At 33.4% G+C, this 18055-nt stretch overlaps 1 protein-coding gene across 1 annotated transcript in view; it reads left to right on the forward strand.

Annotated features, from left to right (window-relative positions):
- Positions 1 to 12785, forward strand: part of LOC121386139 — a 17877-nt gene extending 5092 nt beyond the window's left edge. The window contains exons 2-6 of the mRNA XM_041516938.1: positions 2356 to 2469; positions 4469 to 4786; positions 7251 to 7568; positions 9446 to 9763; positions 12460 to 12785. Coding sequence (XP_041372872.1) covers positions 2397 to 2469; positions 4469 to 4786; positions 7251 to 7568; positions 9446 to 9763; positions 12460 to 12785 — 1353 coding nt within the window. The 5' untranslated portion in view covers positions 2356 to 2396. The remainder of the gene's footprint in view (positions 1 to 2355; positions 2470 to 4468; positions 4787 to 7250; positions 7569 to 9445; positions 9764 to 12459) is intronic.
- The last annotated feature ends 5270 nt before the right edge of the window (positions 12786 to 18055 follow it).

An 18055-nucleotide genomic window follows, 5' to 3' on the forward strand; every position in this document is an offset into this window, starting at 1 on the left:
CTAGGATTCGAAAATAGGTGATAGCATTGGCATAGTGGTAGATTTCGGGTATTATTACCCTTTCCCTGACCCTACCCTAAAATAATAATTTTAGAAATATGGCCAACACAACTTATTTCAACTGAATGCTAAGTTGTCATGAAGCAGTCCTTGTCAACAGTTGTCACACCTGTGTTAATGTTAAATAGCATTTCACAAAACATTCAACAAAATGTTGAAGTTGACAGTTTTAGCACTTCCACTGGTAATACATATACTGCAGAGCCTAACTTTTGTAGAATGCCATATTTCAGTTTCAGAAAATAATTAGTCATTTAGTTTTAAAACATTAATAAACGTTAATACCACCAAATGGTATATGAAGCCTAAGCACGTGTCATAACGTGTAGTTGGACTGGACTCTCTTTCATTCAAATGTTGTTTAATGGTATTTACATGTTAAATTACTTGTTTTTTTACATTACAAAATAATAATAATAAATAAATAAGAAAAATTAATAAAATAAAAATGTAATGTTTTTATGTTTTGTTTTTTTAAATAGTGTTTTATTTAGAAAAAGAAGAAGAAGAATGAATGAATGTTTAACACGAAAAAAAAAATATATATATATAATTATAAAATATAAAAATTCAAAAGTTAAAATAAAACACAGTGTAGGCTGAAGAGCTTTCTGGTCGTGGTTGGAGTTGCTGGGTATTTAATCATGTTAGTGCTAAGCTGTCGATTGTAGGGAGATAGGATGGATATAGATAATATTTCTACCTATACTATTTAATGTCACCTATGGAACAAATTTCATGTCGTATTCACTGAAGAGTCGGTCAACTTCGTTTCAGAAAAAAACAGGTTCCTTTAGTTGTGAGTTCTGACTCCCGACTACTGACCTTTCATCAATACAAGTGTAAATCACCTGGCGTATTAATAACTAAGTCTATTGAAAGACTGGACGAAAATGCGCTGTTTGTCAGGAAAAAAATGGAAGAAAAAACCTTTAAAAATTAAATAAAAACAGCGCGAAATTTATGATTGTTTTAAATAATTAAGCATCAATGTATTGCCAGTGGTTTTTTGCTACAATTATTATTATTATTGATGTTAAGATCAATCTGATTAAAATTAGCTCTACTGGTCTCACCAGTAGCTCTAACAGCATTGCGTGGACTCCCATGTCCAGGTGACATTTCATCTATAAATAACAATTTAAATATCGACCAATTACACTTCGCCTTTTATAACGTTATTCGGGAGCATACAAATTGTAAAAGTATCGGTCGAGACTATTTATGCAATAGGCGAACATGTTGGTCTATTTCAACATTGCAAAAACGGGAAAAAGTGCAATAATAAACTCTGGATTGTATACTAGCATAAACAGATTTTATGGCTATACCATCACGGTTTGTTTTTTTCGTCTTGAAACTAATTTTATATTGAAATTAGTTTCCGGCATACTTCGTAATTCACCCGAATCATTTCGTATACCTCCCGAATGTTTTCACATTCTTTTCAAATCACTGGCATGATTTTGAAAGTAAGGTTTTGATTGGTCGAATGAAAGGTCAACTGGACATGAGCTCCAACGGGCTGCTGTTAGATCCACATGTAATAGTGGAGCTAAATAAGAATTGTTTCTCATTTTTTAGGAATTTATCGATGTATAAGTCACAAATGGTATAAAATCGCGTAGCGTAGCGAAGCGATTTTATACTACATTTGTGACTTTTATACATCGATAAATTCCTAAAAAATGAGAAACAATTCTTATAATTACAAACAGTACAAGAAGTGTACCTTAAAACACTCAAAAATAATTTCTTTCGTTCTTACCGTCAACCATGTTCTGTAAACAAGCGTAGGAATACATGTATACATACTATTGGAAATTGTCCGCTAAAAATAAAAATAAGTATTGAATCAACAAAAACAGTGTATATATCTTTATTATAACTTCTTTTTAAAAAATGAAACAATTTCATGTGCAGATTTGTCTTGTGTTTTTCTATCGCAAAGTGACCTTGATATTAACTTTTGTTTACGTGTAGTAACTGTTGGTGTTGTGCGGTTATTTCGATCTTGGTGTTCCGTGATGACGTATTTTTATGAGGTTTATGGAAGGATAACGCTTGGTTTTTTATTGACGTCAGCAAATCAGAATACAGTAAATCGTATAAATTCGGAAAGTTTGTAATTATTTTTAATTAGATTGTGTTACGATTATTTCAGAATAATAGCTATTACACAGATAATATTTCAATGACTGACAATGTAGTGCTCACAATGCATACAAATTGTCAATTTCGACGAATGTATTGAATGCCACGCTTTGTAAATTTTGTGGGTTTTTTTCCCCCCAGTTACTGACTGTCAACCTATAAAAGTGACTACCTGAAGTACTATGGTATTGGAGATGTATTGGGCGTACCAAATCACAGTGCTGATGTTACTTGTTTGTGCAAAACATGAACCAGGTTAGTACAGCATGTTTTCTGTAATTATATTTTACATTTTTCCAAGCCAGTCTTTGATGTGGCAGTCCTACAGATGAATCAGAGAATGGCTTTTAAACTGTAGACGCAAAGAACAGTGCATGATAATACATCGTGAATCAGAAAGAATATTGTCCTAGAAAGTGACCTTTTACCTACAGACGGCACATCGTGATAGCAGTCGAGATCTTCACAAAACGTACCTTTCAGTCATTCAGATTGACACTATAAACAAAATTGGTCATGAAATTTTATTCGTGCAAAACGAATTTGTTGCTTAAACTACAGAAACTTGTGATTTTGTGAAAACTATATTCTGACGTACTGTTCGCAGTTCTTGAAAGTAGATGACATATCTATTTGTGTATAGTTATTGTGTTGGACATATGATCTATTTCCCATTTAAAAAAGCACAACTATTGATCAATCAAAATTGAATGTTTGAATCGTTATGAGATTTTAGTGGCTAACACACACACACACACAAACACACACACACACACAAACACACACACACATTTATTTATTCTCCAACCACCGTTTCTATTGGCATACTATGATGGGGTATAAAGCAAAGTCATATCTGTGTAGTAGCAGGTTATGACACACGCACACACACACACACACACACACATTTATTTATTTATTCTGCAACCGCCGTTTCTATTGGCATACTATGATGGGGTATAAAGCAAAGTCATATCTGTGTAGTAGCAGGTTATGACTTTACGACACGCATAGCTACATTACAAACTCGTTGATTTGACCTCTAGTTCATTGTACGATGTGGCTGAAATGACAAATAAACCCGTTTCCCCTTATTTTTATGGTCTGCAGGATAAAACTAATAACTAACTAATGACGTCGGATATCGGTTTTTTATCGTGTCCAGGCCGAATCAGAAATGTCCCATTCTTACAGGATAAGTTCGATATGAGACGTCAAAAACTATAAATTCTAATAACAGAATGGGTCTTTTCAATATATCATGGCATGTATCGCCATTCAGATTCCTGTATTGCAATGTCAAACTTTTGGCAATAGGGCCTACACATACCTAATTGGTAGCGAGGGATATTTTATATGCACCATCTCACATACAGGCTAGCACATACCACGGTATTTGATATAGCTGTTGTGGTATTCAGTTACATAATACTAAACTATCAGTATAATATACTGAACAGCACTGAAAACGCACCACCAGTTGTCTATAACAAATGTGAATGGGGCGTATATCAGCATTAAAAATATCAGTAAGTACCGTACTACCTTATAGACCAGAAATGCACGCAGTTACTTATTATGTGACGTCACTTGATAAGTTACTTATAGAATTACGTAATCATCAGGTAGCAACTGCGTATAACGTCTTAATCGACCAACTCAGTTAACCAATGAAAAGGGTGCATTACCGTTTAAGGACGTGTGATAGACGGTGTTTCTAGTACAGCTTTCTGGCACCTTTTCACAAGTTGATTTAACAAGAAATTCAACTACTGTGCTACCCAATCTGATTAAAATCCAATGCACGTACATGTGTGGTTTTTGGTGCTCACTTCCAGTTCGGTTTGATTGTATTTATCTGTTTCGTCAGTTAATAATCATTTCGTTCAGTCTCACTCGTATGTGTTTATATGAAGTCCGATTGACAGAACCATGATACATGACGGTGTTCAAAGCCGTATATTTATATCAAAATCATATCATAATGCTATGCAAACGAAGTGCTTTCATTGCCAGTAATGTGGTCGGTGACTTCTGAGAATACCGTATTTGCTGCTTCAGGTACATAAGTATCTGGGACCTATGCAGGTTTTTGACCATGTTCAATTCAAACATACTTGTTTTCATTTTGTCACTTTTTGTAGACATTTTTCCAGCTTTGTTTATTACCAGCCTGCTGTTTTGTTTCAAACTCTGAATATAAAACACATTAACACTATTATTTGTGTGTGAAATTGCTTTGTTTATTTTGCAGGTGTTGGTATTCTTACTATGGACAAGAGCATGGCAGTGATTGGTGAGCCTCTTGTCTTAAAATATGAAAGTCAGGTGGCTATTACAAAGCGAGTTGCATTTACAGTGGACGGCAATTTACAGGGAGTCTGTGAAGATCGTTATGTTATTAATGGACGATGCGGCTCTGGACTTGGACACAATGTCACCAGAATCTCTTCACGTGTAATCACGCTTGAGATACATTCATTCAGTGCCTTAAAGCATGCTGGGACATGGCGTGTACAGGAAGGGTGGAATACATTTTCAAATAGTCTGATTATAAAAGGCCCACATAGAAGTACGTACTCTTTTCTTTTTTTTTAAGTTTGACATTATTACATGACCATTTACTCTCTTCATTAATTTAAAAGAAAGTAAGCTTTCAGTCGCTGAATTTATTACATGACTAATTTACTTACGTCATTAACTTGCAAGTAAGTAAGCTTTTAGTCGCTGACATTATTACATGACTAATTTACTCTCATCATTAATTTGCAAGTAAGTAAGCTTTTAGTCTCTGACATTATTACATGACTAATTTACTCTCGTCATTAATTTACAAGTAAGTAAGCTTTTAGTCGCTGACATTATTACATGACTAATTTACTCTCTTCATTAATTTAGAAATAAGTAACCTTTTAGTCGCTGAATTTATTACGTGACTAATTTCCTCTCTTCATTAATTTAGAAGTAAGTAAGCTTTTAGTCGCTGACATTATTGCATGACTAATTTACTCTCTTAATTAATTTAGAAGTAAGTAAGCTTTTAGTCGCTGAATTTATTACATGACTAATTTCCTCTCTTCATTAATTTAGAAGTAAGTAAGCTTTTAGTCACTGACATTATTACATGACTAATTTACTCTCTTCATTAATTTAGAAGTAAGTAAGCTTTTAGTCGCTGACATTATTACATGACTAATTTCCTCTCTTCATTAATTTAGAAGTAAGTAAGCTTTTAGTCGCTGACATTATTACATGACTAATTTACACTCGTCATTAATTTAGAGACCGGCCTCGGTGGCGTCGTGGTTAGCCATCTATCTACAGGCTGGTAGGTACTGGGTTCGGATTCCAGTCGAGGCATGGGGTTTTTATTCCAAATACCGACTCCAAACTCTGAGTGAGTTCTCCGCAAAGCTCAGTGGGTAGGTGTAAACCACTTGCACCGACCAGTGATCCATAACTGGTTCAACAAAGGCCATGGTTTGTGCTATCCTGCCTGTGGGAAGCGCAAATAAAAAATCCCTTGCTGCCTGTCGTAAAAAGAGTAGCCTATGTGGCAACTGCAGGTTTCGTCTCAAAATCTGTGTGGTCCTTAAACATATGTCTGACGCCATATAACCGTAAATAAAATGTGTTGAGTGCGTCGTTAAATAAAACATTTCATTCTTTCTTTCATTAATTTAGAAGTAAGTAAGCTTTTAGTTGCTGACATTATTACATGACTAATTTACTATCTTCATTAATTTAGAAGTAAATAAGCTTTTAGTTGCTGACATTATTACATGACTAATTTACTCTCTTCATTAATTTAGAAGTAAATAAGCTTTTAGTTGCTGACATTATTACATGACTAATTTACTCTCTTCATTAATTTAGAAGTAAATAAGCTTTTAGTTGCTGACATTATTACATGACTAATTTACTATCTTCATTAATTTAGAAGTAAATAAGCTTTTAGTTGCTGACATTATTACATGACTAATTTACTATCTTCATTAATTTAGAAGTAAATAAGCTTTTAGTTGCTGACATTATTACATGACTAATTTACTCTCTTCATTAATTTAGAAGTAAATAAGCTTTTAGTTGCTGACATTATTACATGACTAATTTACTCTCTTCATTAATTTAGAAGTAAATAAGCTTTTAGTTGCTGACATTATTACATGACTAATTTACTATCTTCATTAATTTAGAAGTAAATAAGCTTTTAGTTGCTGACATTATTACATGACTAATTTACTCTCTTCATTAATTTAGAAGTAAATAAGCTTTTAGTTGCTGACATTATTACATGACTAATTTACTCTCTTCATTAATTTAGAAGTAAATAAGCTTTTAGTTGCTGACATTATTGCATGACTAATTTACTCTCTTCATTAATTTAGAAGTAAATAAGCTTTTAGTTGCTGACATTATTGCATGACTAATTTACTCTCTTCATTAATTTAGAAGTAAATAAGCTTTTAGTTGCTGACATTATTGCATGACTAATTTACTCTCTTCATAAATAAGCTTTTAGAAGTAAAGTAAGCTTTTAGTTGCTGACATTATTGCATGACTAATTTACTCTCTTCATTAATTTAGAAGTAAATAAGCTTTTAGTTGCTGACATTATTACATGACTAATTTACTATCTTCATTAATTTAGAAGTAAATAAGCTTTTAGTTGCTGACATTATTGCATGACTAATTTACTCTCTTCATTAATTTAGAAGTAAATAAGCTTTTAGTTGCTGACATTATTACATGACTAATTTACTATCTTCATTAATTTAGAAGTAAATAAGCTTTTAGTTGCTGACATTATTGCATGACTAATTTACTCTCTTTATTAATTTAGAGACCGGCCTATGTGGGACCTATGCAGGTTTTTGACCATGTTCAATTCAAACATACTTGTTTTCATTTCAACACTTTTTGTAGACATTTCTTCAGCTTTGATTATTGCCAGCCTGCTGGGTTTTTTCAAACTCTGAATATAAAATACATTAACACTATTATTTGTGTGTGAAATTGCTTTGTTTATTTTGCAGGTGTTGGTATTCTTACTATGGACAAGAGCATGGCAGTGATTGGTGAGCCTCTTGTCTTAAAATATGAAAGTCAGGTGGCTATTACAAAGCGAGTTGCATTTACAGTGGACGGCAATTTACAGGGAGTCTGTGAAGATCGTTATGTTATTAATGGACGATGCGGCTCTGGACTTGGACACAATGTCACCAGAATCTCTTCACGTGTAATCACGCTTGAGATACATTCATTCAGTGCCTCAAAGCATGCTGGGACATGGCGTGTACAGGAAGGGTGGAATACATTTTCAAATAGTCTGATTATAAAAGGCCCACATAGAAGTACGTACTCTTCTTTTCTTTTTTTTAAGTTTGACATTATTACATGACCATTTACTCTCTTCATTAATTTAAAAGAAAGTAAGCTTTCAGTCGCTGAATTTATTACATGACTAATTTACTTCCGTCATTAACTTGCAAGTAAGTAAGCTTTTAGTCGCTGACATTATTACATGACTAATTTACTCTCTTCATTAATTTAGAAGTAAGTAAGCTTTTAGTCGCTGACATTATTACATGACTAATTTCCTCTCTTCATTAATTTAGAAGTAAGTAAGCTTTTAGTCACTGACATTATTGCATGACTAATTTACTCTCTTCATTAATTTAGAAGTAAGTTAGTTTTCAGTCGCCGAATTTATTACATGACTAATTTCCTCTCTTCATTAATTTAGAAGTAAGTAAGCTTTTGAAGTTTGACATTATTACATGACTAATTTCCTCTCTTCATTAATTTAGAAGTAAGTAAGCTTTTAGTCGCTGACATTATTACATGACTAATTTACTCTCTTCATTAATTTAGAAGTAAGTAAGCTTTTAGTCGCTGACATTATTACATGACTAATTTCCTCTCTTCATTAATTTAAAAGTAAGTAAGCTTTTAGTCACTGAATTTATTACATGACTAATTTACTCTCTTCATTAATTTAGAAGTAAGTAAGCTTTTAGTCACTGACATTATTGCATGACTAATTTACTCTCTTCATTAATTTAGAAGTAAGTAAGTTTTAGTCGCTGAATTTATTACATGACTAATTTCCTCTCTTCATTAATTTAGAAGTAATAAGCTTTTAGTCACTGACATTATTATATGACTAATTTCCTCTCTTCATTAATTTAGAAGTAAGTAAGCTTTTACTCGCTGACATTATTACATGACTAATTTACTCTTCATTAATTTAGAAGTAAGTAAGCTTTTAGTCGCTGACATTATTACATGACTAATTCACTCTCGTCATTAATTTAGAGACCGGCCTCGGTGGCGTCGTGGTTAGCCATCGATCTACAGGCTGGTAGGTACTGGGTTTGGATTCCAGTCGAGGCATGGGTTTTTTATTCCAAATACCGACTCCAAACTCTGAGTGAGTTCTCCGCAAAGCTCAATGGGTAGGTGTAAACCACTTGCACCGACCAGTGATCCATAACTGGTTCAACAAAGGCCATGGTTTGTGGTATCCTGCCTGTGGGAAGCGCAAATAAAAGATCCCTTGCTGCCTGTCATAAAAAGAGTAGCCTATGTGGTGACTGCGGGTTTCGTCTCAAAATCTGTGTGGTCCTTAAACATGTCTGACGCCATATAACCGTAAATAAAATGTGTTGAGTGCGTCGTTAAATAAAACATTTCTTTCTTTCTTTCATTAATTTTGAAGTAAGTAAGCTTTTAGTTGCTGACATTATTACATGACTAATTTACTGTCTTCATTAATTTAGAAGTAAATAAGCTTTTAGTTGCTGACATTATTACATGACTAATTTACTCTCTTCATTAATTTAGAAGTAAATAAGCTTTTAGTTGCTGACATTATTGCATGACTAATTTACTATCTTCATTAATTTAGAAGTAAATAAGCTTTTAGTCCCTGACATTATTACATGACTAATTTACTATCTTCATTAATTTAGAAGTAAATAAGCTTTTAGTTGCTGACATTATTACATGACTAATTTACTCTCTTTATTAATTTAGAGACCGGCCTATGTGGGACCTATGCAGGTTTTTGACCATGTTCAATTCAAACATACTTGTTTTCATTTCGACACTTTTTGTAGACATTTCTTCAGCTTTGATTATTACCAGCCTGCTGTTTTGTTTCAAACTCTGAATATAAAATACATTAACACTATTATTTGTGTGTGAAATTGCTTTGTTTATTTTGCAGGTGTTGGTATTCTTACTATGGACAAGAGCATGGCAGTGATTGGTGAGCCTCTTGTCTTAAAATATGAAAGTCAGGTGGCTATTACAAAGCGAGTTGCATTTACAGTGGACGGCAATTTACAGGGAGCCTGTGAAGATCATTATGTTATTAATGGACGATGCGGCTCTGGACTTGGACACAATGTCACCAGAATCTCTTCACGTGTAATCACGCTTGAGATACATTCATTCAGTGCCTCAAAGCATGCTGGGACATGGCGTGTACAGGAAGGGTGGAATACATTTTCAAATAGTCTGATTATAAAAGGCCCACATAGAAGTACGTACTCTTTTTTCTTTTTTTTAAAGTTTGACATTATTACATGACCATTTACTCTCTTCATTAATTTAAAAGAAAGTAAGCTTTCAGTCGCTGAATTTATTACATGACTAATTTACTCTCATCATTAATTTGCACGTAAGTAAGCTTTTAGTTGCTGACATTATTACATGACTAATTTACTCTCGTCATTAATTTGCAAGTAAGTAAGCTTTTAGTCCCTGACATTATTACATGACTAATTTACTCTCGTCATTAATTTGCAAGTAAGTAAGCTTTTAGTCGTTGACATTATTACATGACTAATTTACTCTCGTCATTAATTTGCAAGTAAGTAAGCTTTTAGTCCCTGACATTATTACATGACTAATTTACTCTCATCATTAATTTGCAAGTAAGTAAGCTTTTAGTCGTTGACATTATTACATTACTAATTTACTCTCTTCATTAATTTGCAAGTAAGTAAGCTTTTAGTCGCTGACATTATTACATGACTAATTTCCTCTCTTCATTAATTTAGAAGTAAGTAAGCTTTTAGTCCCTGACATTATTACATGACTAATTTCCTCTCTTCATTAATTTAGAAGTAAGTAAGCTTTTAGTCCCTGACATTATTACATGACTAATTTCCTCTCTTCATTAATTTAGAAGTAAGTAAGCTTTTAGTCGCTGACATTATTACATGACTAATTTCCTCTCTTCATTAATTTAGAAGTAAATAAGCTTTTAGTCGCTGACATTATTACATGACTAATTTCCTCTCTTCATTAATTTAGAAGTAAATAAGCTTTTAGTCCCTGACATTATTACATGACTAATTTCCTCTCTTCATTAATTTGCAAGTAAGTAAGCTTTTAGTCCCTGACATTATTACATGACTAATTTACTCTCGTCATTAATTTGCAAGTAAGTAAGCTTTTAGTCGCTGACATTATTACATGACTAATTTCCTCCCTTCATTAATTTAGAAGTAAGTAAGCTTTTAGTCCCTGACATTATTACATGACTAATTTCCTCTCTTCATTAATTTAGAAGTAAGTAAGCTTTTAGTCGCTCACATTATTGCATGACTAATTTACTCTCTTCATTAATTTAGAAGTGAGTTAGTTTTCAGTCGCCGAATTTATTACGTCTAATTTATTCTCGTCATTAATTTGCAAGTAAGTAAGCTTTTACTCGCTGACATTATTACATGACTAATTTACTCTCTTAATTAATTTAGAAGTAAGTAAGCTTTTAGTAACTGAATTTATTACATGACTAATTTCCTCTCTTCATTAATTTAGAAGTAAGTAAGCTTTTAGTCGCTGACATTATTACATGACTAATTTACTCTCTTCATTAATTTAGAAGTAAGTAAGCTTTTAGTCGCTGACATTATTACATGACTAATTTCCTCTCTTCATTAATTTAGAAGTAAGTAAGCTTTTAGTCGCTGACATTATTACATGACTAATTTACTCTCTTCATTAATTTAGAAGTAACTAACCTTTTAGTCCCTGACATTATTACATGACTAATTTCCTGTCTTCATTAATTTAGAAGTAAGTAAGCTTTTAGTCGCTGACATTATTACATGACTAATTTACTCTCGTCATTAATTTAGAGACCGGCCTCGGTGGCGTCGTGGTTAGCCATCGATCTACAGGCTGGTAGGTACTGGGTTTGGATTCCAGTCGAGGCATGGGTTTTTTATTCCAAATACCGACTCCAAACTCTGAGTGAGTGCTCCGCAAAGCTCAATGGGTAGGTGTAAACCACTTGCACCGACCAGTTATCCATAACTGGTTCAACAAAGGCCATGGTTTGTGGTATCCTGCCTGTGGGAAGCGCAAATAAAAGATCTTTCTTTCATTAATTTAGAAGTAAATAAGCTTTTAGTTGCTGACATTATTACATGACTAATTTACTGTCTTCATTAATTTAGAAGTAAATAAGCTTTTAGTTGCTGACATTATTACATGACTAATTTACTCTCTTTATTAATTTAGAAGTAAATAAGCTTTTAGTTGCTGACATTATTACATGACTAATTTACTATCTTCATTAATTTAGAAGTAAATAAGCTTTTAGTTGCTGACATTATTACATGACTAATTTACTCTCTTCATTAATTTAGAAGTAAATAAGCTTTTAGTTGCTGACATTATTACATGACTAATTTACTCTCTTTATTAATTTAGAAGTAAATAAGCTTTTAGTTGCTGACATTATTACATGACTAATTTACTATCTTCATTAATTTAGAAGTAAATAAGCTTTTAGTTGCTGACATTATTACATGACTAATTTACTCTCTTCATTAATTTAGAAGTAAATAAGCTTTTAGTTGCTGACATTATTACATGACTAATTTACTCTCTTCATTAATTTAGAAGTAAATAAGCTTTTAGTTGCTGACATTATTACATGACTAATTTACTATCTTCATTAATTTAGAAGTAAATAAGCTTTTAGTTGCTGACATTATTGCATGACTAATTTACTCTCTTTATTAATTTAGAGACCGGCCTATGTGGGACCTATGCAGGTTTTTGACCATGTTTAATTCAAACATACTTGTTTTCATTTCGACACTTTTTGTAGACATTTCTTCATCTTTGATTATTACCAGCCTGCTGTTTTGTTTCAAACTCTGAATATAAAATACATTAACACTATTATTTGTGTGTGAAATTGCTTTGTTTATTTTGCAGGTGTTGGTATTCTTACTATGGACAAGAGCATGGCAGTGATTGGTGAGCCTCTTGTCTTAAAATATGAAAGTCAGGTGGCTATTACAAAGCGAGTTGCATTTACAGTGGACGGCAATTTACAGGGAGCCTGTGAAGATCATTATGTTATTAATGGACGATGCGGCTCTGGACTTGGACACAATGTCACCAGAATCTCTTCACGTGTAATCACGCTTGAGATACATTCATTCAGTGCCTCAAAGCATGCTGGGACATGGCGTGTACAGGAAGGGTGGAATACATTTTCAAATAGTCTGATTATAAAAGACCCACATAGAAGTACGTAGTCTTTTTTCTTTTTTTTAAAGTTTGACATTATTACATGACCATTTACTCTCTTCATTAATTTAAAAGAAAGTAAGCTTTCAGTCGCTGAATTTATTACATGACTAATTTACTCTCATCATTAATTTGCACGTAAGTAAGCTTTTAGTTGCTGACATTATTACATGACTAATTTACTCTCTTCATTAATTTGCCAGTAAGTAAGCTTTTAGTCCCCGACATTATTACATGACTAATTTCCTCTCTTCATTAATTTAGAAGTAAATAAGCTTTTAGTCGTTGACATTATTACATGACTAATTTACTCTCGTCATTAATTTACAAGTAAGTAAGCTTTTAGTCCCTGACATTATTACATGACTAATTTACTCACTTCATTAATTTAGAGACCGGCCTCGTTGGCGTCGTGGTTAGTCATCGGTCTACAGGCTGGTAGGTACTGGGTTCGGATTCCATTCGAGGAATGGGGATTTTAATCCAGATACCGACTCCAAACTCTCAGTGAGTGCTCTGCAAAGCTCAATGGGTAGGTGTAAACCACTTGCACCGACCAGTGATCCATAACTGGTTCAACAAAGGCCATGGTTTGTGCTATCCTGCCTGTGGGAAGCGCAAATAAAAGATCCCTTGCTGCCTGTCGTAAAAAGAGTAACCTATGTGGCCACAGCGGGTTTCCTCTCAAAATCTTTGTGGTCCTTAACCATATGTCTGACGCCATATAACCGTAAATAACATGTGTTGAGTGCGTCGTTAAATAAAACATTTCTTTCTTTCTTTCATTAATTTAGAAGTAAGTAAGCTTTTAGTCGCTGACATTATTACATGACTAATTTACTCTCCTCGTTAATTCACGTGTAATCACGCTTGAGATACATTCATTCAATGCCACAAAGCATGCTGGGACATGGCGTGTACAGGAAGTGCGGAATACATTTTCAAATAATCTGATTATAAAAGGCCCATTGGACAGGAAGTAAGCGTTTAAAGTCTGGCATTATGACATGGTTAAGTTACCTTCTTCACTTAAGTAAATGCACAACATTATGGATTTTTTGGTTTAATTTTAAATATTTATTACCCCGGTCGAGTTGATTGCTTGTCCTATTACATACAAAGCTGAACACACTGGAAACAATACGGGTATCTCAGGCGACCTATTGGAATAAATTACTGATTTGGACATTGTAAAACATAAAACAGCCACCTCTGTGGTCTCACTGACCTGTTTAATGACCACAAATATAGATGATCAAAAACATTAAATGGGTATCGGTTTTTTTTTTTTTTTTAATATAAAAAATAAAACTAATCATAATAACTCAATTGTTTTAATAATAAACAGGATTTTTTTTTTTCTTTAGATGTTCATCCGGGATTCCCACTGCAAATTTATTTTTGAAACAAGTTTATCAATAGTTTAGTTTTCTTTTACCAAGTTTTGATTGAGTGGCACGTCCTCGGTGGTGTCGTGGTTAAGCCATCGGACATAAGCCTAGTAGGTACAGGGTGGGCAGTCTGGAACCGGCTCTCACAAAGAGCGAGTTTTAAAAACTCAACGAGTAGGTGTAAGACCACTACACCCTCTCCACTCTCACTAACTAGTAACAACTAAACCCACTGTCCTGGGCAGACAACCCAGATAGCTGAGGTGTGTGCCCAGAACAGCGTGCATGAATCTTAATTTGATATCAGCACGAAAATAAGTTAAACAAGAAGATGTTGTTTATGTAGTGATCGCTGACTGATTTAGTGGGTATATCACGTTTTGCCGCTATCACGTGATGTTGTTTATGTAGTGATCGCTGACTGATTTAGTGGCGTATATCATGTTTTGCCGCTATCACGTGATGTTGTTTATGTAGTGATCGCTCACTGATTTAGTGGCGTATATCACGTTTTCCCGCTATCACGTGATGTTGTTTATGTAGTGATCGCTCACTGATTTAGTGGCGTATATCACGTTTTGCCGCTATCACGTGATGTTGTTTATGTAGTGATCGCTGACTGATTTAGTGGCGTATATCACGTTTTGCCGCTATCACGTGATGTTGTTTATGTAGTGATCGCTGACTGATTTAGTGGCGTATATCACATTTTCCCGCTATCACGTGATGTTGTTTATGTAGTGATCGCTGACAGAACAGAACAGAACTTTATTTCACTCAGGCCGCTATTCAGCGGCATATGAGGTACATTAACAATAATTTTATGACAGTGACAAGATGGAGTTTACAGGAGAAAATTTATATGTACAAAATCAAAACTAAAATATTTCTAATAATAATAATAATTCAAAATGAAATATACTTCTAACAGTAATAATAATAATAATATATATATATATATATATATATATATATATATATATATATATATATATATATATATATATATACACATTAGTAGTAGTAGTAGTAGTAGTAGTAGTCGGAATAAGAAAGCATAAGCTTGGGAGACAATTCTTTTTAAGGTTTACCAAATGTATCCGTAATTTCTTTTATTAATTAGCACAATTTTTTAAGAAGACTTATTTTGTCATTTGTCATTTGTTGTTTAAATTTCAGTATATTGGGTTTGTTATAATAATATGGCTTTGACAATTTTTTGCGGGAGTTATTAAAGAAAGAGCATGTAGGTAGATAGTGAAATTCGTCTCCGATGTCATTTTTGTTACATAGTGTACATAGTCTGCTTTCTACTGGGGTGTTGTTCCATCGTCCTGTTTCGATTGGTAAGTAATGATTTGATGTTCTAAATGTTAGTAACATAGTCCAGGATGGTGTCCTCCCATAAGACAGACGTCCCATAACGCAGACGCGTTAAAACAACACAAGACCCATTACTAATTACCTGCCGTTTACCTTGAATAATACATGTAGTAAATAATGGAATAGTCGGATACAATTAAATACAAAACACATAACAAAATTATATAAAATTAGATTTATTTTTTTAAATAGGTACTGTCATAACTGTGCGGTAATCATTGATATAAAAACAAAACATTGTCAATCTGAAGTGAAATGAATTGAATGGAGATATTGCAGTGGAAAATCCACCAAGCACTGTATCTTTACATTTATTAATTGCATTTACCAGATTACAATTAAGCTCTCGCTGTTGTTTGCATGAAATCAGCTCATTAATTAAGACTGCTGTTGCACTGCAGCATAGCTTGCTGAGCAGATTGGAGCAATACCATTAACGCAGTCAGGGGTGTACAGGATACATTACATAACCCAATCAAGAGTTTTGTCTATCAAATGGCATGTCTGCCTTATGGGACGTCTGTCTTATGGGAGTGAACCTCCAGGATATTTGTGGTAATTTTATCATATATTTTTCTAATGTTAGATATTCTTTAAATGTGGTGTACATTTTACTCCTTGATGATGAAGCTATGTCGCTATTCCATTGTTGTAGGTACTGATCGTTTTGTCTTAATTTAACGTGATGAATGAGTACTGGTATAGATGAAACAGTAAAAGTGTGCTGTGTTGTTCTGTATTTTTAGTAATTTCATTATCAATTTGGTCAAATGTATCTTCTTTATAATATGGGGATCCAATAGAGGGGATGTATACAGCACCAATAGTTATTTCTGGAGGAATGCTAAACCAAGACACATATTCATAATTACTTGTAACATTAAAATCTATAGTAGATGACAGTTAATTTTTTATACTAACGGCTATTCCGCCAGATGGACATAATCGTTTCCTCCGGTTATTCAAAAAGAATGTGTAGTCTGGTAGTAATGTTGTCATGCAGTCGGTTTGATCTGTTTTTGTTTCAGTAAGACTGATTTAATGGTATATATCACGTTTTGCCGCTATCACGTGATGTTGTTTATGTAGTGATCGCTGACTGACTTAGTGGTGTATATCACGTTTTGCCGCTATCACGTGATGTTGTTTATGTAGTGATCGCTGACTGATTTAATGGTATATATCATGTTTTGCCGCTATCACGTGATGTTGTTTATGTAGTCTAATTAAAATTAGCTCCACTATTACATGTGGATCTAACGGCAGTCAGTTGTAGCTCATGTCCACCAATCAAAACCTTACTTGCAGAATCATGCCAGTGATTTAAAAACAATTTGAAAACATTTCGAATTATCCTGAGGGTATACGACATGTTTCGTGTGAATTACGAATGCCTTAAAACATGTTTTATTTTATAAAATAAATAATTTGTAATGTAAAACTGAAGACTGATTTAGGTGGTTTTTTTGGGGTTTTTTGGGGTTTTTTTAATAAATAAATAATTTGTGATGTAAAATTGAAGACTGATAACCCATCTCGTACGTATTGGTATGGTTCGCTGTACTGCGGCCACTAAAATAGACTCGCCCGATATTTTTAGAATGTGTATGCTCTCAAATAACGTTATAAAAGGCAAAGTGTGATTGGTCAATATTTAAATTATTATTTACAGACGAAATGTTACCTGGACATTGGAGTCTACGCAGTGTTGTTAGCAATCTGATTAAAATTAGTTCTACTGATCTAAATAAGGCATTCGTAATTCACATGAAACATGTCGTATACCCTCAGGATAATTCGGAATGTTGTCAAATTATTTTTAAATCACTGCACAGATTCTGCAAGTAAGGTTTTGATTGGTTGACATGAGCTCCAACTGGCTGCTGTTAGATCCACATGTAATAGTGGAGCTAATTTCAATTAGATTGTTGTTTATGTAGTGATTGCTGATTGATTAAGTGGCGTATATCACGTTTGGCCGAGATGTTATAAAACAAATGTTTCCAGAGAAGAAACCGTTCAAGATAACTTCATGAAATTTTGTGCATATTAAACTTGGTGTCTAGTAGTGCCTTTTGCTATACGGCACTTTTCATTTTTTATTTCTTTTTCTGTTTCCATGGAAACAAATAGCCAGAATGATCAAATTCACCTTTTCCAAAATCGTTCAAGATAGCTTCATTAAGGGTGTATACCACCAAATCAAATCCCGTAGAGGACAATGGTAGTATATGTGGCTAGAACGGATACCTGCAGCGTATCAATCGACTTATACACCATGGATATAAATACTATCACTCCTCACCTTAAAATTAAATTAGAAACAAATTAAGGATTAATCAATTAATAACGGGTATCGTCAATGACTACCTTACATCCGCACAAATATTGTCTTGCTATTTTTAGCAAAACCATGCACATTTTTTAAGCAAGACCCTGCATATGTTTTAAGTACAATACCTATTAACCTGGTGACAATTTGATAAACAAATAAAATATCGTTT

The sequence above is a fragment of the Gigantopelta aegis genome, chromosome 12, assembly GCF_016097555.1.
Source record: "Gigantopelta aegis isolate Gae_Host chromosome 12, Gae_host_genome, whole genome shotgun sequence".
NCBI classification, from domain to species: Eukaryota; Metazoa; Mollusca; class Gastropoda; order Neomphalida; family Peltospiridae; genus Gigantopelta; species Gigantopelta aegis.